The 25,702-nt window shown below is 32.0% G+C and overlaps 2 protein-coding genes across 2 annotated transcripts; one reads left to right on the top strand and one right to left on the bottom strand.

The window, feature by feature from the left end:
* The first annotated feature begins 6,200 nt into the window (after positions 1-6,200).
* LOC122609959 (paired amphipathic helix protein Sin3-like 2) lies at positions 6,201-15,159 on the top strand. The gene is made up of 24 exons (XM_043782921.1): positions 6,201-6,323; positions 6,410-6,499; positions 7,314-7,544; positions 7,645-7,828; positions 7,910-8,008; positions 8,099-8,263; positions 8,341-8,605; positions 8,699-8,835; positions 8,910-8,985; positions 9,065-9,094; positions 9,211-9,398; positions 9,850-10,004; positions 10,111-10,238; positions 10,337-10,591; positions 10,698-11,309; positions 11,537-11,625; positions 11,724-12,206; positions 12,766-12,866; positions 12,949-13,087; positions 13,183-13,335; positions 13,416-13,576; positions 13,681-13,780; positions 14,495-14,679; positions 14,774-15,159. Exons 2-23 carry the CDS (start codon positions 6,414-6,416, stop codon positions 14,639-14,641), a joined length of 3,984 nt encoding a protein of 1,327 aa, XP_043638856.1. The 5' UTR covers positions 6,201-6,323; positions 6,410-6,413; the 3' UTR covers positions 14,642-14,679; positions 14,774-15,159.
* A 6,997-nt stretch (positions 15,160-22,156) lies between these two features.
* LOC122580490 (F-box protein At4g19940-like) lies at positions 22,157-24,267 on the bottom strand. Its single transcript, XM_043752768.1, has 2 exons — positions 23,382-24,267; positions 22,157-22,242 (listed from the first exon to the last, which is right to left on the bottom strand). The coding sequence occupies exons 1-2, from the start codon at positions 24,265-24,267 to the stop codon at positions 22,157-22,159; spliced, it is 972 nt and encodes a 323-aa protein (XP_043608703.1).
* Between the last annotated feature and the right edge of the window lie 1,435 nt (positions 24,268-25,702).

Below are 25,702 nucleotides of genomic sequence, written 5' to 3'. Positions count from 1 at the left end.
TGTATTATTCAAATAAGTAAAAATAAAAAAAATGGACATTTGTTAGTTAGAAAATGATCAGTAAAAGTTTTGTGTGAGTAAAAGTAGTTCGCATAAAAGTTTAGTCTAAAAGTGTAAGAGGCTTAAATGTTGTGGAAAATTAAAAGAAAAACAAAAAGTACAAAAATTCAGTGCTAAAAGTGTAAGGAGTTGAAATGTTATGGTGAAAAAAAAAAGAATAAAAAGGTAACCCTTCTTTGCACTTTACAGTTAAAAAAACAGTAAAAGTTTTGTGTGAAAGTAAAAGTAGTTCGCATAAAGTTGAGTGCTAAAAGCGTAAGAGGCTAAAATGTTCTGGTGAATATAAAAGAAAATAAAAAAGTATAAAAGTTTAGTGTTAAAAGTGTAAGGGATTAAAATGTTGTTGTCAAAATAAAAAGAATGAAAAAGGTACTATTCTTTGCACGCGACAGTTAAAAAACAAACAGTAAAAATTTTGGTGTGAAAGAAAGTAGTTCGCATAAAAGTTTAGTGCTAAAAGTATAAGAGGCTAAAATGTTGTGGTTAAAATAAAAGAAAATCAAAAAGTACAAAATTTTAGTGCTAAAAGTGTAAATAGTTCAAATATTGTGGTGAAAGTAAAATGAATAAAAAGTTTATTATTCTTTACACGTTTTCCCGTACATTTCTTTTTAATATATATGTTAAATAGTTTGTTGCTAAAGTGTAAGAGGCTAAAATGTTGTGATTAAAATAAAAGATTATCAAAAAGTATGAAAGTTTAGTGCTAAAAGTATAAAAAGTTAAAATATTGTGATGAAAATAAAAAGATTAAAAAGTTTAGTAAAAATTATTAAAGTTTAGTGCTAAAAGTGTAAAGAGTGAAACTATTGTAGTGAAAATAAAAAAATATTAATCTTTACACGTTTTCCGAACTTTAAAATAAAAGAAAATCAAAAAGTATGAAAGTTTAGTGCTAAAGTGTAAATAGTTAAAATATTGTGGTGAAAATAGAAAGAATAAAAAGTTTACTAAAAAACATTATAGTTTAGTGCTAAAAGTGTAAAGTTTGAAACTTTTATAGTGAAAATAAATATAATAAAAAGTAATATAGTTTAGTGCTAAAAGTGTAAATATTGAAACTTATGTGGTGAAAATCAAAAGAATAAAAAGCTAAAAAAATTTTAAAAAATTTAAAAAAAATAAATTTCCAACCCAAGTTAGTAAGTTATACATGTAAGATTATGTAACACCCCAATATTTTAAGGTAATAGAATATTAACCCTTTTTGTAGTTTTGACATTAAGTTAAATTCCTAGTATTTTGTTTTGAGATAAGGGGTTAATTTAATTGAAACTTTAATGGCTAGCGGGTATTAAACCACAAAAATAAAGATGGAACGTGGCAAATGGGTAGAGTGTCCAGCCACTTTGTGTTGATGAATCATAATTTCATTATCTCCTTCCTCTCAAATCCTTCCTTTCTCAAGTCCTCTACAATCTTCCACTTCCTTCTAGTTCATCAAGGGATTTCATGCAATTTTACCCTCCTAGATCAAATTAACCAATTCAATCAAATAATAAGCAAAGTGAGAGCTAGTGGTGATTAGTGAGGGGCCGAAATTATCAAGAAAGAAAGGAAGAAAATCTGGAAATTTCAATTGTGTTGTTGTCTTTTGAGGTAAGGTTTCCCTAAATTATTTAATTTCAAAATTTAGGGTTCTTGATTTTAAAATTAGGGTTCTTGGTTAGAAAAATTGGGGATTTTTGTTAATTGAGAATTTCAAATAGAACCCTAATATATTTGATTGAGAATTTGTTAGTTTGATTTAAAGGGGTTTGTGATAATGGAAAATTTCTCATAGTAAGAAATTCATATTTGGTGGTGTTTGGCTAGTAATCATGAAATAAAGTTTTATTATGAGAAAATTTGGAATTTGTTGAAAGAGGTTTTGAGTAGCCAAACACCACAATGTTAAAATGGATGAATGCAAGTAGATGCTTGGAAGGAAGTTGAGTTTATAGAACTCATCGAATGTTTATGTGTTGATTTGTATATAGGTGGTGATGAATAAATTGTTGAACTTGTAGTGTCAAGTAGCCAAGTAGCCAAGTTTGAGGTGAGTGTATATGCATATAATTATATTCTTGTTATTAGAGGTCATAGGTGGGTAAATTCCTATGACCCATTAATTGATTGATTGTGAGAACTAGTAGGTGGGTAAATTCCTACTAGTCATATTGTATGTAAAAGCTAGTAGGTGGGTAAATTCCTATTAGCCACTTTGTCCATGACCATGTTGAAAATGAATGTATGTTGTTTGATATGTATGAAATGGCTAGCTTGCTAGACTTTATGTGGTGCTTGATGCACAATGTTAAAAAGGGCATGATTATGATTATATGTGTATGCATTCACTAAGCGTAACTTATATTTTTAGTGTTTAGCTATTTTATAGGAGTTGGTAGTAGCAAAAGCAAGAAGGTTGTAGAGTGAAGTTCAAGTGAAGTCTTTTGCCATCTCCAAGGTTGGTATCTTGGATAATTTGGGTAGAATGTCCCTTTTGGTACCTAAAGGCTCTTGATACAAGTTCTTTTGGTCAACTTATTTTTGATGAATTTCTGAAAATTTGTGGATGTGATAAAATGTAAGCTTTTGGTAAAGTTTGTATGGTCTTTTAGTACGTGAAAATGTTGTTGACTTGAAAAGCGTCAAAATGGATAAACGACCCATATGGATGTGTAAATGATGTATGACCAAATGGGCACTTGAGTTATGTTGTAAATTTTGTCTTGTGAAGGTTTGAAATCAGAATTGATGTGTGATGGAACTTGTGTTTGAGTTTGAAAAAGGTTGCAAATTGAGTTAATAGTCAAATTTGATGTTTGGTGTGTGCAGTAAGAGTACAGACGCAGACACGGGTGACCGTGCTCAGCGTCTGCAGTATTTCCTCTTGGTGTTCAGTTTCTGGGAGCACGGACGCAAAACACGGTCAACCATGCTTGCGGCCGCAGTCCCTCTGTATTCGAGCAAAATTTATCCGACCTTCATCCGATGTTTTTAAGGTCTGAAACTTATAGGATATGTTTATTATAACATATTAAGGTGTTCTAATTTGTTAGATTTTGAATTTGATCATTTTGAGTTTTTCACTTTATTTTGTCAAAAATTTTTGTAAGTGTGGATTGGTCAAATAAAGTCAACTTGTGTAAAATAAAAATAAAAATTGTCGAGTTGAGTTCTTACAGATTACGGTACGGGTTTCGCCCTTAAGGATATTATTAAGGGATAGCTGATGGAAGTGATAGGTCATAGGGGTGATCGGTGATAGTGTGATCTAGCTAACGGCTTCGCCCTTAGCCATCATGGATCCGCCATAGATCGAGAGGCTTCGCCTATAGCATACGGGCTACGCCTTTTGAAAAAAAAAAAAAAAATTTTTTTTTATATGGAATGAAAAAAGTGAAAAAAATTTTAAAAAAAGTTTAAAAAAACAAACTAAAAAAAAAACCAACCTTCTCTCCCTTTTTTCTCTTCTCTCCTTAAGGTACCTTCTCATTTAGAAATATATATATATATATATGGGACCCTTATTTTTACATACTTAGTAATACCCTTTTTCTTAAGAACCTTAATAACTCTTAAGTTATGTATTGGATTACATGTTTTTTTATTCATTCACATGTAAAACGTTATATAAAAAAATATATGATCCAATACATAATTTGAGAGTTCTCATGGTTCTTACAAAAAAATGGTTCACAAAATAAGGAAGGTCTATATATATATATATACGAGCAATAGTACCCGCACAATGCAGCGGTGAGATGGTGGAGGTGATAGGTTATAGGAGGTGATAAGTCATAGAGTGTGATAGCCAAATGCCTTAGCCGTACGAGCTCCATACCCGGATTTAAAAATTCGTTGAAAGTATATCAAATTACATTTCTAATAAAAGAGCATGAAATTTTAAGAACACACATACGATTTTTATAATTTATTGATATGCGGTTTTTAAGATAAAAGATTTTAAATAAATTAGAGGAATTAAATGATTTATGGAGGAGAGAGAAAAAAAATGAGTGGTTGATATTTAAGGGTATTATAAGTATATTAGGTAGAAATGTTTAAATTAGTGAATAAAGAATGAGGATAATTTAGGTATTTCAGATCATCTTTTGAGATTTTAAAAAAGGCAAAATGCTTTATAAGATAGTATAGACTTAGCCGTACGAGCTCTGTACCCGGATTTAAAAATTCGTCGAAAGTATATCAAATGACATCTCTAATGAAAAAACATGAAATTTTAAGAATACCCATACAATTTTTATAATTTATCGATATACGATTTTTGAGATAAAATATTTTGAATAAATTAGACGAATAAAATGATTTATGGAAGAGAAAAAAAAAAATGAGTGGTTGAGCTTTGAGGAGAGTGAAAAAAACGAGTGGTTGAGATTTAAAGGTATTATAGGTATATTAGATAGAGATGTTTAAATTAGTGAATAAAGAAGAACAGTAATTTAGGTAGTATATATATAGATATGGATATATATATAATACATAAAAAAAATGAAAAAATATTATTCTAGGTGGTTCTGTGTGATGAAAAGTGATATGACACTTGAGATGATATTTTGGATTTTTCAGATGCTCTAAAAGTAGGTTTGATATAAACGAAACTATATACCAAAACAATTGGGCTTGGTAGTTGTCAGAATCAGCCCAAAACATTAATATGAGGACATTTGAATTCCAGGAATAAAAAGCCCAACATAGAAAAATGAAAAACTCCTCTCACATAAGTCAATACCAAATCCAGAAGCCCAATGTCTTAAGTAATTTAAAAAGACCAAAACCAAATTAAAAAAAAGGTTATTTACTGAAATGATACCTAGACTATCCACCATATTACTGATTTTATACCTATAACTTTAAAATTACTCTCATCATACCCCAACTTATCAATTCTCCACTAGGACGATACCTGACCTGACGGGCGTCAGTTTGGCCGTTAAGTTGGGGTATAACTACCGTAAATTTTAAAATTTTAAGTATGAAACCAGTAATATAGTGGATAGTCCAGGTATCATTTATGTAATTAACCATTATTATTATATTATGATGATGATGATGATGATGATGGTTGTTGTTTTTTTTTTTTTTGTTTTTTTAATTACAAAAAGTATTATTTAGGAATAAATAATTTTAAAAAGTATATTGATAATTTTTTATAAATATTTACTTTTATTTTATAAAAGAATACTTTATATTTATAAAAAAAATTATTGTAAATATTTAATTTTTTATTAAAAATTATTAATATATCAAATTATAGCGCAATGATTGATGTTGCACAACGTAAACAGGTCAAATATAAGACTAAGTGTGCGGATATTAGATATGGATTTCTCCCTTTCTCATTTCTTTTCTTTTGGGGAATTTGAAAAGGATGTCGTGACTATACTAAAGCGGATCCGAAAGTTCTCCGTGACTTAAGACATTGGAGCACGTGCAGCTGCTTATATATTTAGTAAGGTTGATTTTGCTATAGTTAGAGGAGTGGGGGCCCATATAGTATCTCGGCCTCCCACTAATTATTTCTAATCTCTATGAATTTCTAATAAAATGATAATAATAATAATAATAATAATAATAATAATAATAATAATAATAATAATAATAATTATAATAATAATAATAATAATGGTTAATTACATAAATGATACCTAGACTATGCACTATATTACTGGTTTTATACCTAAAACTTTAAAATTTACGGTAATTATACCCTAACTTAACGGCCAAACTGACGCCCGTCAAGTCAGGTATCGTCCGAATGGAGAATTGATAAGTTGAGGTATGATGAGAGTAATTTTAAAGTTATAGGTATGAAATCAGTAATATGGTGGATAGTCTAGATACCATTTCAGTAAATAACCCTTAAAAAAAATTCAAATTGTACTTGTACACTGTACATCCATGTATAATTTATTGATTTATAAATAAATCTAAATATAAATGGCGTCACGTAAAATATATATAGATAATTATTTTATTGTAATTGTATTATCAGCAGCATCGATTACAATTAGACGCACAAATACAATGAACAAATTTCTCTCTGCACCTCTTTTTTCTTCTCCTTCTCTCCAACTGTTGTTTCTCTCCCTGCTATTACATACAATAACTATACATACAGAATAATTATATATATATATACATCCATAATAATTACAATAATAATTTGTTGCTTAAATAATAAAATTAAAACCATTGATCTCAATTTCGTTTCTCGTGCTTAGATCTATCCGCTATTTTAAACCTTACTAACTTCACAGGTAATTCGCCTTCTAATTACTTCTTAATTTTATCTTCTTTTTTTTTTTAATTATGTTTTTTTAAATATAATTTTCATATTTTGCAGAGATATGAAACGATTACGAGATGATGTGTATAGTAGTAATTCCTCTCAAATTAAACGTCCTTTTGCTTCTTCACGTCCACCTGCTCAATCGTATGTTTTTCTAATTTTCATTATTTTATTAATTATATATTATATTATATTATATATATATATTGTTTAATTTCATGCAAATGTGTAATTATTGCTTTTTAGGGGACTAGTTTGAATGTGAATTTGAATCTGAAAAACTTTTTGTTGGTGTTGATAAATAACATGTAAAAATTGCATGATCAAGATTTTTATTTTGTTGTTATTTTGACTTTTTTTTTTGTTATTCATCACAGTTGTAAATTACTAATTTTGATGAATAAATTTATTTACTTTAATGTGTAAAATATTGTTGTATGTATAGTTAGAAATGGACTGTTGTGATTTGGTAGGGCTTTTTTATTTGTTTCTTTTTTAGAAATTAGGTTTTAGGGCTTACGGCCGATGATTGTATGTTCATTAAATGGATAGAAGCGAAAAATGATTACTTTGGTTGCCTTACTGTTTTGAAAAGATATAGGTTCTGTCTGTAACCGCTTGTCGGCATGATAATTAATGTATGTCTATCATGGTGTTTGGATTTGCTATTTGAAAGTGATAAATGCATTTACAAAAATCGTAATCATAGGTAAGTTTAATACAAAATCGGTGTCATAATAGTAGGTTATCTGAACACCTGAAACGATAATCGTGATTACAAATCGCAATAATTACTCGAATAACACGCTTTACACTCACCCCCTTATTAGTATCTCTAGATTTGGTTTATAGAAAAAGGTTTCCAAGTGTAGCTTCCAAGATTTTTTGTGTCTTTAGTATACTTTGTATTTTGCTGCTAAAAGGGTAAACTTTTCTTTTTTCCTGTTACGTCTTGAAGCTATGGCCCACCACATGTCTCTGGAGGACGAGGTGAAGCAGTAGGAGGAGTTGGTGCTGGTGGAGGGGGAGGGGGAGGGGGAGGGGGAGGGGGAGGAGGTGCTAGTAATGCACAGAAACTCACTACCAATGATGCTCTAACATACTTAAAGGAAGTTAAGGACATGTTTCAAGACCAGAGAGAAAAATATGACATGTTTCTCGATGTTATGAAAGACTTCAAAGCTCAAAGGTACATAAATGTTGGTCAAAGTTACTGAATCTGGTAGCTTTCTGATAATTTTGTAGCACATCAATCAGCAACAACTCATTTGACTATTTATCATATGCAGGATTGATACCGCGGGGGTTATAGCAAGGGTCAAAGAATTGTTTAAAGGGCACAATAATCTAATATTTGGATTCAACACTTTCTTGCCCAAAGGCTATGAAATTACTGTCATTGAAGATGACGAGGCTCCACCAAAAAGAACTGTGGAGTTCGAAGAAGCTATAGGCTTTGTAAACAAAATAAAGGTGAACCCAATTCTCTGTTTGTGAAAGATGAACCAGTCTTTCTATATGTGTCTATTCTCACACCGTGCCTCTCCTGTGTAGAAACGTTTTCAAAACGATGATCATGTTTACAAGTCATTTTTAGACATCTTGAATATGTATAGGAAGGAACACAAGGGTATCAATGAAGTGTACCATGAGGTGATGTTCAGTAAAGGCCTTTTTTATATTCATGTCTTTTTCCACATATGAATGTATATATAATATTAAGCTATACCTATGTATCAATAGGTTGCTACGCTTTTTGAAGATCATCCAGATCTTCTTGACGAGTTCACAAGATTTTTGCCAGATGCTTCCGCTGCTCATCAAGCTTCAATTTTCCGGCAATCAAATCATCGTTATGATGAACGGAGCTCAGCGATGGCCCCACAAAGACACACACAGTTAGATAAAGTAAGCAGCCTTTTATAGTTCCATTATCTTTTAAGGGTTTAATGCAAGGGACTAAGTTATATACATGTTACTAACAGCGAGGCCGTCGAGATAGAATTATTCCTCCCCATGGAGAGCGAGACCCAAGTGCTGAAGGTCTTGAACTGGATGATGATAAATCAAGGATGAAACTTTACAAGGAGCAAAGGAAAAAAGAGATTAGGGATCGAAGAACTCGTGATCAGGATGTTAAAGAGATTGATATTGATCACCATCTTGAAAAACAAAAATCTGCACGCAAGGTTGAGGATTTTGGTTCACATTCGGGTTTGGCTCCATATGAAGACAAAGATGCCATGAAAAGTGAGTATAATCATCTCCTGTATTATGTCTCAAGTTCACAAGAATTCTACATGCAAACAAGTCTGGTGAATTTGCTATATTTGTTGATTGTAGGTACGTACAGCCAAGAGTTTACTTTCTGTGAGAAAGTCAAGGATAGATTACGCAATCCGGAAGATTATCAAGCGTTCTTAAAGTGTTTACACATCTATAGCACAGAAATAATTACAAAGAAAGAATTACAGAGCTTGGTATGTATATTACTTCTTAAGTCTTTGTTTTCTTAGCGTTCTTTTGTAATGTGGAACTTTTAATTGTGTTTCAGGTTTCAGATTTGCTTGGAAAGCACCCAGATCTTATGGAAGGATTCAGTACATTTTTGGAGCGTTGTGAAAATATAGGTGGCTCTTTATTTATCTTTTTAGTGTTTGGCATCTATTTTGAAAATGTATCTTTCTCATCAATACATGCTATTTGCAGATGGATTCCTTGCTGGTGTTATGGACAAAAGTATGTCTTTTTCGCCTGCCTGCTGTTATTTACAGTTGTTTGCCCATCTTATAGTGAATCAGTGCAATTTTATATTATGATTTTGTTAATATATATTGTGTTTTTTGGCAATGCAGAAGCTTTGTGGAATGAAACGCATGCATCCAAATCAACTAGGACAGAGGAGAAAGAAAGAGGGCATAGACGTGAACATCATGCTAAAGAGGACATGTACAAAGAGAAGTATTGGGGGAAATCTATACAAGAACTTGATCTCTCTAATTGTCAGCGTTGCACTCCCAGTTACAGGCTTCTTCCGGATGATGTAAGTCTCTCTTAGAGGTGCAAGCTATATGGACAGGGAAGGCAGGTGGGATAACGGGTCAACGTTAATAAAATGGGTCAACGTTAATAAAATATGCCATGATCAAAGCGGGTTATATTAGGATGGTCTGACATTATATGTCTAAAATTTGAGTTTTTACAAGTACGTAGTGTGAGGAATATGTGATGAAATATATGATACTATTACTATTATGAATTAGCAGGTTTTTTACGCATTAGATATACAGCGTGGGTGACTTTCGACTTTTGTTTAACCCATAGTCTTTTTATCTTCTTTTTATTTCCTTGTGAAACTAGAGATAGAGACATGACCCTAGTTAGTATTTTAGTAGATGGGTTCAAATTGCTACCTTTAGTATCTTGCTGTTTCCTGCCCTTTAGTGTGTTAAAGTTGTTTCTGTATCTGACAGTGTGTATATTGTCTTCTGTAGTATCCAATACCATCAGTTGGCCAGAGATCAGAGCTTGGTTCTCAAGTACTTAATGATCATTGGGTATCTGTAACATCTGGTAGTGAGGATTATTCCTTCAAACATATGCGTAGAAACCAATATGAAGAGAGCCTGTTCAGATGTGAGGACGATAGGTAAGAAGACAAGAAATAAGGAGAAAGTTATATATTACTGATTTCATGTCTTATGGTTATACACATTAAAGCAGTAACTGTACGTATGTTTCATTGATGTTTTTAGGTTTGAGCTAGATATGTTGTTGGAGTCTGTGAGTTCTACTTCCAGACGCGCTGAAGAGTTGTTGAACAACATCAACAACAAGTCAATAAGTACGGAGGTTCCCATCCGTATCGAGGAGCATTTCACAGGTGATTGTCTGGCTTATATCTGCAGTTACACTTAAAGAATGCTGTAATTTGTTCTGACTTCTGAGTCATTGATTTGTCTTTCTTATGCCAATATATAGCTCTTGATTTACGGTGCATTGAACGTCTATATGGTGATCATGGTCTTGATGCGATGGATATATTGCGTAGAAACCCGTCTCTTGCATTGCCTGTCATATTGACTCGCTTGAAACAAAAACAAGAGGACTGGTCAAAGTGTCGATTTGACTTTAACAAGGTTTGGGCTGACATATATGCTAAGAACCATTACAAATCACTTGACCATCGTAGTTTCTATTTCAAGCAACAAGATTCAAAGAATCTCAGTACCAAATGTAAGCCCACCTTTCTTTAAGCTATACTTTGTGAGCGATATGCAATAAATATACACTTTCTAATACATTTCAATATTCCCACTTCTATTCTTTTCCTTGTGGACAGCCTTGGTGGCGGAAATCAAGGAAATAAAGGTAAAAAGCCAGAAAGATGATAATGTCCTACTGAATATTGCTGCCGGAAGTAGACACTATGTCCTGCCAAATCTTGAGTTTGAATTTAGTGACACTGACATTCATGAGGACTTGCTAAAACTTATCAAATATTCATGTGAAGAAATCTGCACAACCACAGAACAGGTGAACAAAGTTATAAGGTTATGGACTACCTTTTTGGAGCCAATTTTGGGTGTTCCTTCTCGTGAATCTCGTGGTCATAATTCCGATGGTGCCGAAGACACTGAGGTATCTACTCGCAGTGCTTCCAAAACTTTTAGTACCCATGCACCTGGGATTGATGGAAGTCCTGGTGCTGATGTTGATGATGGGTCCACGCTTGTGAAGCAGTCTTGCAATGGGAATCATACCACTCCGCCTGATCAAGTAGATCCTAGCGAGAAGAGCTTGATCAATGGAGATGCATTGACCAAGGTAGATGAGTCTAGACCAGAGAAAGACGTTACGATAACGGGGGCTGGTGATAAAATGCCGAGTTCTAATCAATCACGACCTTTGGTGGAACAAGCAGTAGACTCTGGTCCAGGCGTAGATTTGTCTGGTTTGTATTCGTCATTTATAAGCTGGTTGAATATAGTGTCTAATTTTTGTTCTCTTATTCTAAAATTGGCAAAATGGCAGGTCGGGGCAAGTGGGTTATATACCTAGTTTTTGCATCAAGTGTGATTACAATTAGTACATCATTAATACTGAAATTATATTTAAATAGAGTTTACTTTTCTACATTTACCTTATGCTATTGGAGCCTAATTTAAAATGTTTCTTTAGGGCATGAAGCAAGTAGTTCTAGACCTAATAATGTTACCAAGGATGATCATGAAGCCAAATCTAAGATTGACAAAGTGCCCTCATCACAGGTAGGAAATGCAATAATAGTTTTCTGTTCATTGATGTTCATATGTTTCAGTTTTCTTTCTGTTCTATGTGATATATATACATTCGTTTTAATTTATAGCATCGAGCTATCCCAAGATCGTCCATAGTGGCAAATGGAGATTCAGCCGAACCTTCCAAAACTGAGAAAGAAGAGGGTGAGTTGTCACCTAATAATGATTTTGATGATGTTAACTTTGGTGTGGAGGGCACTGGCTACAGGGCTAGTGGAGATGCTGATGACGAGGACAGTGTGAATGTCTCTGAGAGTGCTGATGTATCGGGCAGTGAGTCTGCTGCTGATGAGTGCTCACAGGAGGCTCCTGAAGAAGATGGTGACCATAATGATGTCGATGGTAAAGCAGAAAGTGAAGGAGAGGCTGAAGGGGTAGAGGAAACAAATTTTGTTGGCGGAGATGGGTTGTTGCCACCATCGGAGCAGTTTTTGCAAACGGCAAAACCGTTGGCAAAACGTGTAGTATCTCCTTTATATGATGGAGAAAGAAAAGATTCTCATGTTTTTTATGGAAATGATAGCTTTTATGTGCTCTTTAGGCTTCATCAAGTAAGAATACATTTCTTTCTTAGTTTCTTTACTTTGTGAGTATGGTCCATTTGGGCTATTTCTATGTGAAGGGTTAAATGTGTAGTTTTTTAATTGCTAACTGAACCATGATGAGTTGAGTGTCACCTGTCTATTAATCCGAATGTTTTAAATATTGTAAATTGCTTTATTTAAAATTTTGTATTTGTAGTATATATTTTCCTAACAGTTATAGTTAAAAAGTCAATAATAGTTATATAAGAAATTACAGGAATAGATTAAAACTCACCCATTACATAAACAATCTACAACCTCTTAAATTGTTTTCTGAAAGTATTTGAATATCTATTATAGTAACTTTATTGTAATCATATTTCGTGGTGTAACATAACCTCACAAATTCCCTTTGTGTGTGTGTGTGTAGTAGCTGCTTACGGGAATAAGAAACAAAAATAAAGTATCAAAGGGCGCTGATGCATTTTGACCTGAATTTATTTTTAACCTATTTGACCTTTTACCAAACACCCTGACCAGCATACTTCTACATGTCTCACATGATTGAAATTTCCTTTTCTTCCAGGTATTATATGATAGGCTATTGTCAGCTAAACTCAATTCGGCATCTGCTGAATTGAAGTGGAAAACTTCAAAGGAAACTTGTCCTCCTGATATATACTCTAGGTGGTTCAGTTCAAATACTTATTTTGTACTCACGTAGTTAGATCCTTTATTGATCTCTATATTTTATTACTGTCCTTTGTAGATTTATGAGTGCTCTATATAGTTTACTCGACGGATCTGCTGACAATGCTAAATTTGAAGATGATTGTCGGGAAATTTTAGGAAATCAATCTTACGTGTTATTTACATTGGATAAGCTGATTTATAAACTCGTTAAACAGGTTTGCATGCATGATACTCTTATATTTGCTCTTACATTCCCACATTATGTTTTTAATGTAAGGGATGACTTATAAATACTCTCTTCTGGATGCAGCTTCAAACTGTTGTTGGTGATGAGATGGACAACAAACTACTTCAACTATACGAGTATGAAAAATCTAGGAAAGCTGATAAATTCATTGATTCTGTATACTACGAAAATGCACATGTCCTTCTTTATGACGAAAGCATATACAGATTCCAATGTGTAGGTCTTCTTTATTATTGGTTTGCAAATAAGCCATTGTTCTTTTTTACTTAAGTCATTTAATGTTTTGTATTCTGCAGTCATCTGGTCCATCTCGTTTAACCATCCAGCTGATGGATGATGGGAATGAAAAGCATGAAGTGGTCGCAGTTTCTGTGGATCCTAATTTTGCAGCTTATCTTCACAATGATTTTCTATCAGTCGTTCCTGAAAGAAAGCAAACTGGCATCTTTATGCAACGGTATATTATATTAAGATTTATTTGTACAATTTATATGTTATGTCCTATCAGCTATCGCTGAACTAATTTTAGAGGATGATATGCCAATTCTAATGTTTGTGCAGAAATAAACGCCGATTTTCAGACCTAGACGTATCCTCTGCCATGGAAGGGGCTCATATGACCAATGGGTTGGAGTATAAGATGTCTTGTAGCTCGTCAAAGGTACGTATTCATCTGTACTCTGCATGCATAATAAGAACTCAGAATTTTTCGTTTATCTAGTGACGTGGATGCACATATTCTTCCATTTCTATAGTACATGCCATCAAGCATATGATTCGGAACTTGGTTCTTGCAGAGTCTAGATTGTGACAAAAAGAAACAGAAAAATTTTATAATGATAACCTAACGATTCCTACCTCTTTTGCTTTCTTACACTTGAATCTTCTACATCCACTTGCGAAGATAGTGTTCTTTGTCATTGGCAGAAGGATGGATAGGGTGGTGGGTTCGATTCAACCACCAATACCGTTCTGTCCACAACCTGTTTATTTCACAAATATATAGTATTGGTATCTTTATATGATAACAAGAGCCATGATTGAAGGTTGGTCAAATTATCTTTCAAGAAAAAAATTTACAAGGTTGTTAGCGACATTTTAGTTTTACTCTTTTTATCCATTATCAGTTAAATCTTACCCAATGGGCCAACTTTTATCGTAATGGGTTGATATTTCTACTTCGATCAATTATAAAATAGCTGACTGGGAAAGAGATGTGACAATCAGGCTGTGCATTTGTTGGTATAATTTATTTCCTATCTAATTCCCTCAATTAATTATTAGATAGCTTAATGGGAAAGAGATGTGTGATAATCAGGCTGTGCGTTTGTCAGTATAATTTATTTCCTATCTAATTGTTTGAATTCCGGGGCAGATATCTTATGTTCTTGATACAGAAGACTACCTCCGTGTGAGAAGAAAACTAAGAAATCTTACAGGAGATGGATCATCAACCACAGCGTCTCATAATCGGGGAAAAATAGAACGATTTCACAGATTCTTATTAGCAGCTACGGTTTGATAAAAACATTCTGCCAAATATTGTCCATAAACTTCAAGGTACGCATCTGTTCATTACTAGATCGAATTCATATGGTTCGTATCTTATAAAATGCCCTAGCCGACTTGTTATATACTTTTTTTTGTTTCACAGAAAGTGAGCCCTGAATAACTGCTACCAGACTTTGTGTTTAAATGGTCTGATCTTGCTGGTTAATGAAAGGGCAGAAGGTTCAGGTCAAAATGTAAACAAGTGTATGAAGTTTATATAGACATTGGGGGTTGTGTAAATAGAGGGTGTGATCCTTTTAATTGTGTCACATGTTGTTTAGCAACACAAAGTTCAAGTGTTTGTAACTTTAGAATTACATAGAAAGGATCTTTCTCGAGTTTATTGTTAGGAATGTTGGAACAGCTATTGATGGAAATCCAGGGCTGTCCTATAGATTAATTAGTACAAAGGTTAGCTTTACTATTCCATTTCAACTCTTGAACATGTTGTAAGTTTTCAATTTATTCAACCTTTTTTTTATTTACTTATCCTTTTTGTTTGTGGTTTTTTCTTTACCATTTATATGTAGTGTAAAGACAAATCAACAGGTCTCTGATGGTTTGAATATATGGTTTTAGAAAAATATGTCAGGTTTATAAGATGGAATATGACCAAACATGTTTATTATACTTGTTTACACATATTCGCAACTGGCGCTTCCTGAGCCCGGCTCATTTATCTTCTGAGAATTGTTTCAAAAATTATGAGTAACGCTTGAGCTTGAGTTGGTCAATTGTAAAGAACTTCAGAACAAGTTTGAATCATTTCAAGCTTTATGAGTTGAGCTTGAGCTCGACTTGTCAATAAGTTTAGAGGATTGAGCTCGTTTTATATGTAAAATAACATTAAATTGTCGGCCATATCAAATATAAATATTCAAAAATTATGGGAACATCTTGGTTGGATCAGTGGTAAACACCTTGGTCTCTGGAGATAGAGGTTATGGGTTTAATCCTGCAAAGGTTGGAGGGCCTTTTTTACCATTTAGGTAGAACATGGAAGCAGCTTCTCAACTTAGGTAGATGTAGGGTTTGCCTACAAATTAACCTCCACCATACACCGTCGACGTATTGGGGTTCAAAACTCGTGAAAAACGGCACTGAGCAGTTCTCTTCCTTTCCCTATTGTATAACTTATATTTCTATTATTGATTAATTTGAAAATTGCTTAATTTGATGGCATGAAATACACGTATCGAATGCTATAATTTTTTTTTTTTCAAGGTAATAAATTGTATAATTTATTATTAAAATTTCATAAGTATAAAATCAATCTATGCGGATATTAAGAAGAAAAAAAAAAGAATAATGAATATCGGGTAGTGTTGTACGCTTGCATTGAAATTCCATAAGCCAAGATTGTAACATCATATAAAATTTGGTAGTTCTAACTTTCACAATTATGTCATAAAGTCTTGTGCTATTATTATACGAGTAAATATTGTAAAAACTGAATTGCGAACCCAATAAACCATGGTAGGGATTCTTTCAAGTTATCCTAACATGACTAGTCATGTGAGTCATGTTAGGGTAATTTTGCCCATCGATTGAAAATCAAACTTAGCTTCAAAGATTACCTTTGAATCTTATCTCTTAATTTTCAATTAAGACTCAAGATTTCTCTAAATTGAGTCAAGTTTGAAAAATAATTTGAGGGAATCCCCTTTCATAAATCATATCTGCATATAACATATAAGGCTCATCACTTAATCTTAACCACTCCTTTCGGTTAACGTATTTAATTGACTGGTCAAGCAAAAGTAGAGATTCAGTAATGAAGCTCACATATGATTCAATAATGGAGCTCACATACGAAGAACGATGATCGCCACAAATTCCAATGGTGAGCAGCTTTTTAAAAGCACCATTCTCCATTATTGTCCATACTTTATATAGATAGATACGAGAGATTACATTAATTTCCGTGCAAGAGACTTCCCAAACTTAAAAATTTGTATACGTTTACCGCAGGATGATAACTTGATCTGGAAGGTATACTTGCTTGAGTTCTTCACTTGTCAAATCGAATGACACAAATGCATGCAGCCTTCAATTCTTCAGAGACAAGCCAATACTATACATAAATCCGTCCACAACTACTACCGGATCATTACATATATCATGAACCTATAGACTTGTTTGGAAGAAACGGAATAGACTTGTTTTGTGGGAAATTAAGTATCATCATCTACAAACCAACGATAATTAAGAGTCGTTTATATATCTTTTTGCATGCGTTTCCTTTTTCAACAAAAAACAATTGCTGCTGGCCGTGTGTCGACTATTACGAGTATGATCTTTAACAAACTTAGAGCTGTGCGAATCACTGAGCAAGTCTTGTGATAATCTCGATTTGTATCTCTATCGATCGGTATGTGGTGGTGGTCACACATTCTTCGATCTCTCAAGTATCCCAATAAAACATTTTGTAATACGTACGTACGTAGACCTATATATAAGCTTCGAACAAAAATTTAAAAAACCAAAAAGATACGTACGTATTATTTTTATTCGAATAAGCTAGCTAGTCGCTTATTTAAAAATATAACTGAATTAGATGTTGGTAAAGTTTACAATGTAGACGTCAATAATGATTAATAATTTGTTTTTTCGATTTAGTAGTATATGCTAATGTATTATTTATCTTGTTTATCTTTAATTTAGAAGCATAATGCTAATATATTGTTTATTCGTTGATACATAAATAAAAATAATATAATATAAGGTATATTTGACAAAAGTAGTTGTAGTTTATATTTTAGTTTTAAGTTATATCTTTTAGGCAAAGTTGCTAGTTAGAACTTTCATTTTTTAGAGTTATTTTATACTATAATTTTAGCTGCAACCTTAAGAGGTATATATGTAGTTTTTAATTATTAAATAATTCATCCAAACTAAAAACTCATGAAACCTCACTTCAAGTGGCGTTTCATTTTTCTTTAAAATGAAAACCTAAAATGAGTTGGCCGGCATCCAAACAAAACTTTTAACACGAGTTATGTAAACATATAATTAATTACATTATAAAAAACAATCCTATACTTAGGACTTATAAACATATTATATTAATTATAAACATATTATATTAATAGACATGATTGTACCATGGTTTCATAAATTATGAACATATTATATTAATAGACATGATTGTATCATCGTTTCAAGTTGGTGAAAAGTGTTCCAAATATATCTATCTTTCAAACTTTGATTTCTTGTAACAAAGCACATAATGAGTTGATATGTTTTTCTCAAATTGAAGATTTGAGAAGCTACGATACGATTTTATATTTAAGTAAGAAAATAATTTGCTATATATATTCGATAGGTAATATAATAACTTCTCTCTATAATAAAATATAAGATATATACATTCCAAAATTTTATATTATTATGTGCCAATATATTTAATATTTTTTATTTCATAAATAAATAAATATCGTGAAAAAAAATAAAGATGCCACATAAGATTTATCATATGTGGCAATGTTATAAGCTAACTTCAAATCGAAGATCTCTAGAATCGTTCGGATTCTTACTGTTTTAATATATATATATATATATGTATAGGTTTTTTACCCGCATGATGTGCAGTTGTTAAAGTGATTTTAATTTTAAAACTTTTAATGTTGACATTGATAATCAACAAAACTTAAAATAAACATCATTTATATATCAAATAAAAAATGTAAAAGTAATTGAACATGTTTAAAATCTAATAATAAAATCTATCTTAATAGTATCCATGAACAATATCTATTGTACCGTAAAACTTTGATCAGAGTATATTAGAAAAATCAATTTGAATATTGATCAAAGGTATTATTTTTTATCATATTTTTGAGTTATGGTTGAGTGTTTCATTAAAAAAAATTTGTATTAGTGAACACACCAATTTTTGTTGTAGCTACTCAATCGATGGAAAAAAATAACGTGTATGTCAATTTTTTTTTCAATATAGTAGAGGAGTTATGTTTACTTTATAAAATTGAATCTAATTAATGAAATACATATAGTTTCTCTTTTTATATATATCTTGTACGGGATTTAATGAAATATATTATATTTATGGGATTTGAAATTTTTTCCTTTCTTTGAATATATAAATATAAGATAAATATTGTAAAAAAAAATATAAACATGTCACATATGATAAAATCCTACGTGTCAATATATTAACATGGCTTAAGGTTTGTAGATGACTTTAGAAAGCTAGGATTACTACTGTTCTGTTTTAATAATTATATATATATATATATATCCCATATACAATTCCAATATGTAATTAATAATAACTATGTTTCCTTCCTTCCACCGATCCACTAATTCATTAAATTAGCGACCCTGCTACCATTTTTGGAAACTTTGATTCCAATTAATTCCTAATCTCTCGATCTAATGCTATCTTATAAAACATTTTGTCATTTTCTTTTATAGAAAATATAATTTGAACTATCCAAAATACTCATATTCTTTATTCACTATTTAAACGTTCTTATAATTTCATGATATTTCATTAGAGATGTCATTCGATATACTTTCGACGAATTTTTAAATCCGAGCCCGTACGGCTAAGGCATTTGGCTATCATATTCTATGACTTGACCTATCACCTTCACCATCTCACCGCCGCAACGCGGGCACTATCTCTCGTAATTATAAACTAGCACCCTATATATATATATATATATATATGGCTACAGTACGTTTTTTCCATTTTTTATTTCTAACTAGTATATTGGAAACTTTCATTTAAATTTTTTTCCCTTTGGTTTAAAATCTTGGCTTTATTTATAGGGAAAAGTATCTGTATATGTATGTAACTTGTGACCAGCTACTATTGTATGAAATAAACTTTAGTTCGGTTCATTGTATGTAAGTAACCTATTAAAACTGAATGAATCGTGTAAACAAGCTGATGTGGAGGTCTTTCATTGGGCCATGTATCAGATGCATGGTGGTGCCACGTTGATTTCTTACACGATTCGTTCAGTTTTAGCAGGTTACTGCCATACAATGAACTCCACTAAAGTTTCTTTCATACAATAGTAGTTGGTTACAAGTTACATGCACACATAGATACTTTTCCCTAATCTATAACCTTTTATAAAACATATTGACCTCTCCTATTTTAGGAAATTCAACACTTTTTAATACCCAAAATACCCTTATATTTTAATCCTAATTCCTCTATACACCTAATTTATAATTTAATACTATTTATTAAATAAACCAACTATGTTTAAAAGATATGCATAAATTATCTGAAATACAATTAATGATTAAATTGCAATATCAGTCATTTATTCAAAGTATCTCCATTAACCTTTTACATTAGTTACGTTTACATCAATTATCTACACCACTCGACACCACCTCCACCACCAAAAGTGGCCCCTACAACCACTCGTTGCCGCCACAACGACCGTCGCATTGCGCGGGTACCATGCAGAGAATATATATATCACTCGAGACTTTTGGATGTTGTTATGGTATTGTTTTTAAAAGAATTCTTAATTCACATAAAAAGAATTTTAATAGCGATACAACATAAATAAGTAACTAGTTTAATACCAAGTTTACGACCGGATAAACGAAACAATTATCAAAAAGACCTCCATGGATATTGGGAAGAATTTTACCTCCATGGATGTAAATCCTTTTACTACAAAAACTTTGAATGAATTGATATGTATGTATGTCATGTCCATATAATTTTATTCTATGGTTAGAACAAGAAGCATAATTAAGACGTTACACATGGTCAAAAGAGCATAAGACGATCGCCACTGACTGTCTATCAAAGAATTGAAAACCTCCATGGAGCATTGGGAACAATTTTCTAAGTTCAAGTACAAGGTAGGTCCATATCAAGGTATACTATCCTAGTCATAGTATATCTCATAATTAATCAATTAATATTTTAATATTATTTGTTGTAAATTGACTACATATAACCCAGAACACTTTCAATAATATTATGAAAAACTCATATATCTCAACAGTTACAATAGTAAAAACTGAATCGCAAACACACTAAATCATCGATGTGCATCTACCAATAAATTAAAACAAGATTGACACATTTAATGACATATGACGTAATCCTTGATCGACATGTGTCCTTTTAATTTATTTATTTTGTTTAATTAGCTCTTTTTAGCTATATATAAATTTAATTTTCTTATTAAATTTAAAATTAAACTCTAACTCTTGATTTATTAAGAAAAAAAAACATTATAACCTTATTTGATCGATCGTTTTTCTCAATAGTAAATTGTTTTTTTTCCTCTCAATTCTTCAATTCCTATTACTTTATATTAATTTTAATAATAAGTTATTAACATGAAAACTTTAAAAATTTGAGTTTACGAAACGAAATCACAAGGGTATATGCTATCATCCATTATGCTTACAAGTTCTGATTTTGATGTGTATTTAAAACTTTACGATAAATCCAAAACTCTAACTAAACATATAATATATTTATCATTATTGTTCATTATAATTTAGCTTCGATCATCGATTTACTTTAACCACAATTTAATTCATATTCACGAATCATGTATGAGTCATATTAAAAAAAATTTATGATACAATATATATAGCTACCGTACATCGTACGAGTATTAGGACTAGTATATATATATATATATATATATTGATGATCTTCGCACCTTACTTGCACGCTCCAAACCTTATCACTTGTAACATCAACCACCCCTTAATCCCTTATGGTTAAGGTATCCGATCATTGATCAAGCAAAAGTAGAGAATCGGTAACGGAGCTATAATGATTTTATAATGTGTCTATGATCTTGTGGTATCTTGAAGATCTTTAGCAAATAAATGTTAACCATTATCTACAACTTCGTGTTCTGTATGTATGAACTGTTTCGGAATGGAATAACCCAAATAAAATAAAAACGTTTGTGATGGTCTATATTGATGAATTGGTATGTATTTTTCAAATTATCTACTGTACACTTTTAGAATATAACTAAAGTTGGAAAAAAGAGGGTAATTAGAATCAATATTTATATGGAGTTATTTTTTGTATGTTTATTCTTTAGCTTTTTATTGATTATCTTATGATGTTAGTCATATTGATGGTTGCTTGAATTATACTGTTACTCTAATCATCTATAATATATATAAGACATAAAACGTATATTTGATATTTGAATAGCTAGATTATGGTATATGCATGTACTTTGATACCGCCTATGTTGTATGCTCTTAAAAAAAAAAAGAGCTTGCCTTTATAAGAATGCATATTGCCAACAAAAACAGAACTATATTGTTTTGAAACTAGAGCAATCTCATTCAAAGGCTATATGTCGGGAGAACTTAATCTTGATAATGATATGACTGTGTTCATGTTTTTGATTAATATATTTTGAAACTACCCATCCATCGGACGGGTCTAAACACTAATTTTGTTATATATATGGTTAGAAAAACAGAGAGCAATGATCGCCATCGATCACTAAATGATCGCTATCAAAGAATTGAAGACCTCCATGAAGGATTGCGAAGGATTTTCAAGTTCAAGTCTAAGGTAGTTAGGCTGACCTGTATTAAGGATATTACCAGTACTTCTATTAGAGTTGGTTATTGTAAAACAAGTATTAAAATAAAACAAGAGCGATCTTGACCCTTAAATCATGATAAAACTAATGTACGGACATTCACAAAACACAAGTTAATATTTTGATGCACGACGATTTCCATGATACACAATGATTTTCAGTGAAGGAAAACTTTTTGTTTTACTCCGTATTAGTTTTACTTTATTTTAATTTTACAACGGCATTCTAATCTACTTGTAATCCTAAATTATACAAGTAAAATTAATATATATATAAGGATATATTATTTAAGCAGCATGGTTGGATCAGTGGTAAACACCATGTCTCTGGAGACAGAGGTCATGAGTTCGATCCTCATCCCATGCAAAGGTTGGAGGGCCTTTTCTACCATTTAGGTAGAAACTGGAAGCAGTCTCTCTACTTAGGTAGAGGTAAGGTCTGCCTAAATCTTAACCTCCCCATACACCGTCGAGGTATTGGGGCTAGCGGTTACTTATATATTATTTGTTGTAAAATGACTATATATAACCCCTCACTCCCTCACTCTTTGAATAATATTAGGAAAAAAAAATTCATATATCTCGACAGTTACAACCGTAAGTGACGATATTATTATTAATGCTGTAAAAACTGAATCCCAAACACAATAATTAAATCATCTGCATAGACATATTGATCGATCTTCGCACCTTACTTGCACGCTCCAGAGCTGGCTGGCTCGATTATTGTAACATGATCAACAACGCACCTCCTTACGGTAGATCAAGCAAAAGTAGAGAATCGGTAACGGAGCTCACATAGGAAGATTCAGTTTGAAGTTCGTTGAGCTGGTTTGAGTGTGGGTGATAAAGTTCTAGTCGGTGGTCGTTCCGTCCTTTCATTATAAGTTGGCCGTTTCTCCTAGTCACCGGTGGTATAGAATCCCGCCGCTCATGCCAATGTCCATAAATGGTGAACAGCTCTTTAAAACTAGTAACACCATTATTATTATTATTATTATTATTATTATTATTATTATTATATTATTATTATTATTATTATTATTATTATTATTATTATTATTATTATTATTATTATTATTATTTCCCGTTAATAATGTCCATACTTTATAAACATATATACGTTCCCCTTTAAACATAATAGCGAGAGACTCCCTAAAATTAAAAATATCTACTATTTTACGGCCAGATAACTGATGATCAGCTGGAACCTGGAGGCTTACTTGCTTGAGTACCTCGGTTGTCAAATCGAATGAAACAAGTGTCTGTTTGTCGGGTTGATTGAATGATTTTTCACAGGCAAGCCAATAGATAAATCCATCTGCAACTGCCGGATCATCATATATACCGTTGTTAAGATCTAACCATTTAGGAGGCGGAGGAATTGTCCTCCACTCCCCGGAACTTAATCTAAAAACCATGATTTTCCAATTCGTGCAACCTGCTGCCTCTGGATCTTCATATTTGTCCGAGTCATCGTCCTCAATTCGATCGATCCTAACTATCTTGGGGTCACACGTTTTAGGACATACACCAAAACCCACACTAGAATATTGGTACAACTTGGGCAAATCAATACAAACCGACTTTCTTATCATAGGATTCCATATAACGGCCTTATTTGCGAACATGTAGTCCTTGTCGTAAGTACCAAGCAAGCATAGCAAGCCATGAGAGCTACCGCATACTTTTAAAACCTTAAGTCCGCTAATGGAGTCTGGAAGAAACAACGGAACAGGCTCGTTTTGTGGGAAATCATCATCCGCAAACGAACGATAGCCTGCGATATTTGTTCCTTCTTTTCTTTTTTCAACAAGAAACAAACGTCGTTGTTGCTGTTGCTGCTGGATGAGACGACTATTACGAGTATAATCTTTGACAAACTTAGAGCTGTGGATCAAAGAATTCAATTGTTTTGAGACGCATGAGAATCGAATCAATGATTTGGGATCAAGTCTTGTGATGATCTCGATTTGTATTTCTGTGGGTATGTCGTCGTAACAAGACATTATTATTATTTTCGATCGATTGATGATTTTTAATTGATTTAACTGCACGTACATACGTACGCGTGATATCTAACAATTAATTAAACGTACTCTTTGAATGAATCGAGTAATAATCTACCAATTAAATAACGACCCTGCTGCTACTACCACTTTTGAAAACTTTGATTCCTTGACCACCAATTAATTCCTTATTATACTCTACTAATTAAGTTACCATGTTGCTGCCTTTCAAAAAAAAAAAAACCCTTTCAATAAAATTGAGTTACCATGTATAATATAATACTCGTAGGGAAATACTAAATACAGCCCTAAGGGCTGTATTTAACGTGCATAAAAAAATTTGTACCTTTCATATTAAAAGTCCGCGCCCTAATTTTAATGGTAAATGTACAAACAATTTAGCAAACCCCATACTCGTAATACGTTACTAAATTTAAAGGTTTGTTATAGAAGGAAGTTTGGGATGTAGGATTTTTTTATTATAAATCATTGTTACATGCATAAACCTTATGGGCTTATTAACCTAATAATGGAGGGATTTTCTGGAGTATAGTCCAATGTTTTGAAAACCAGACCGGACACTGAACCGGTTTCACAATATTTTACTGATCGGACCGGTCGGATCGGTTGAACCGGAGTCAGACCGGATTTTTGAAAAAGTACACATTTAATAAAAAAAATTTCCAAAAAACTCTAACTTAAACAACATAAGTTGAATAATATTAAGTTTTAACGTTAGAATAAAACCAAATTTTAACACAAAAGTCATAATTTAAACAAATTTTAGCATCATTAATTCAAATTGCTCCTAATAATAATTAGAATTTAAGGTTATACATTTTGGTCATTTTATACCCCGTTATAAATTAAATTTTATTTTCATTATTATGTTTATAAAATTAGCAAATGATTGATAAAATACAGTGGAATCACTTAATAACAAATAAACATATAACATACGTTTAATAATTAAACAAAAATGAAGTTCAAACAAAATATCTAAACAATTTACTTTCACTATTCTAGATGGCCAAATATGAGTATTTAGTTGGGGACCACTTATCAGTGGTTGAACACCTCCATAATCCAGATGGCATATTTTTAGGCGTCTGGTGACCCGATCAGTTTTTTAGTAAAATGACCACACTTTTTGCAGCGACCCTCGCTGCAAAAAGTCGATGTACGAAAACATACACTGAGGACTTAATGGTCCACAGTGTATAATTGATTCTATATATGGAAACTCGTATCTTCCGCTTTTCTCACAATCGTTTTCTCACAATCTTTCTATTTGTTCTATATTCTATTTGTTCTATTTGTTCTTTCACAATCGTTTTTATATATAGATATAGATATACATATATAGATATATTATTCACTCTTTCTTTCTATTTGTTCTATATTCTATTTGTTCTTTCACAATCGTTTATATATA

This window comes from Erigeron canadensis, chromosome 8, assembly GCF_010389155.1.
Source record: "Erigeron canadensis isolate Cc75 chromosome 8, C_canadensis_v1, whole genome shotgun sequence".
NCBI lineage: Eukaryota > Viridiplantae > Streptophyta > Magnoliopsida > Asterales > Asteraceae > Erigeron > Erigeron canadensis.
Note: the sequence above shows the minus strand (reverse complement) of the source record. Positions and strands in the feature narration are given on the sequence as shown.

Bases quoted from the DNA above. Each gene is read 5' to 3' on its own strand.
- LOC122609959 (XM_043782921.1), top strand. From the start codon at position 6,414: ATGAAACGATTACGAGATGATGTGTATAGTAGTAATTCCTCTCAAATT. The intron at 9,095-9,210 runs GTATGTCTTTTT...TTGGCAATGCAG, and splicing joins TGCTGGTGTTATGGACAAAA to AAGCTTTGTGGAATGAAACG. The intron at 12,207-12,765 runs GTAAGAATACAT...CTTTTCTTCCAG, and splicing joins TGCTCTTTAGGCTTCATCAA to GTATTATATGATAGGCTATT.
- LOC122580490 (XM_043752768.1), bottom strand. From the start codon at position 24,267: ATGTCTTGTTACGACGACATACCCACAGAAATACAAATCGAGATCATC. The intron at 22,243-23,381 runs GTATATATGTTT...TCCTTAATACAG, and splicing joins TATTATGTTTAAAGGGGAAC to GTCAGCCTAACTACCTTAGA.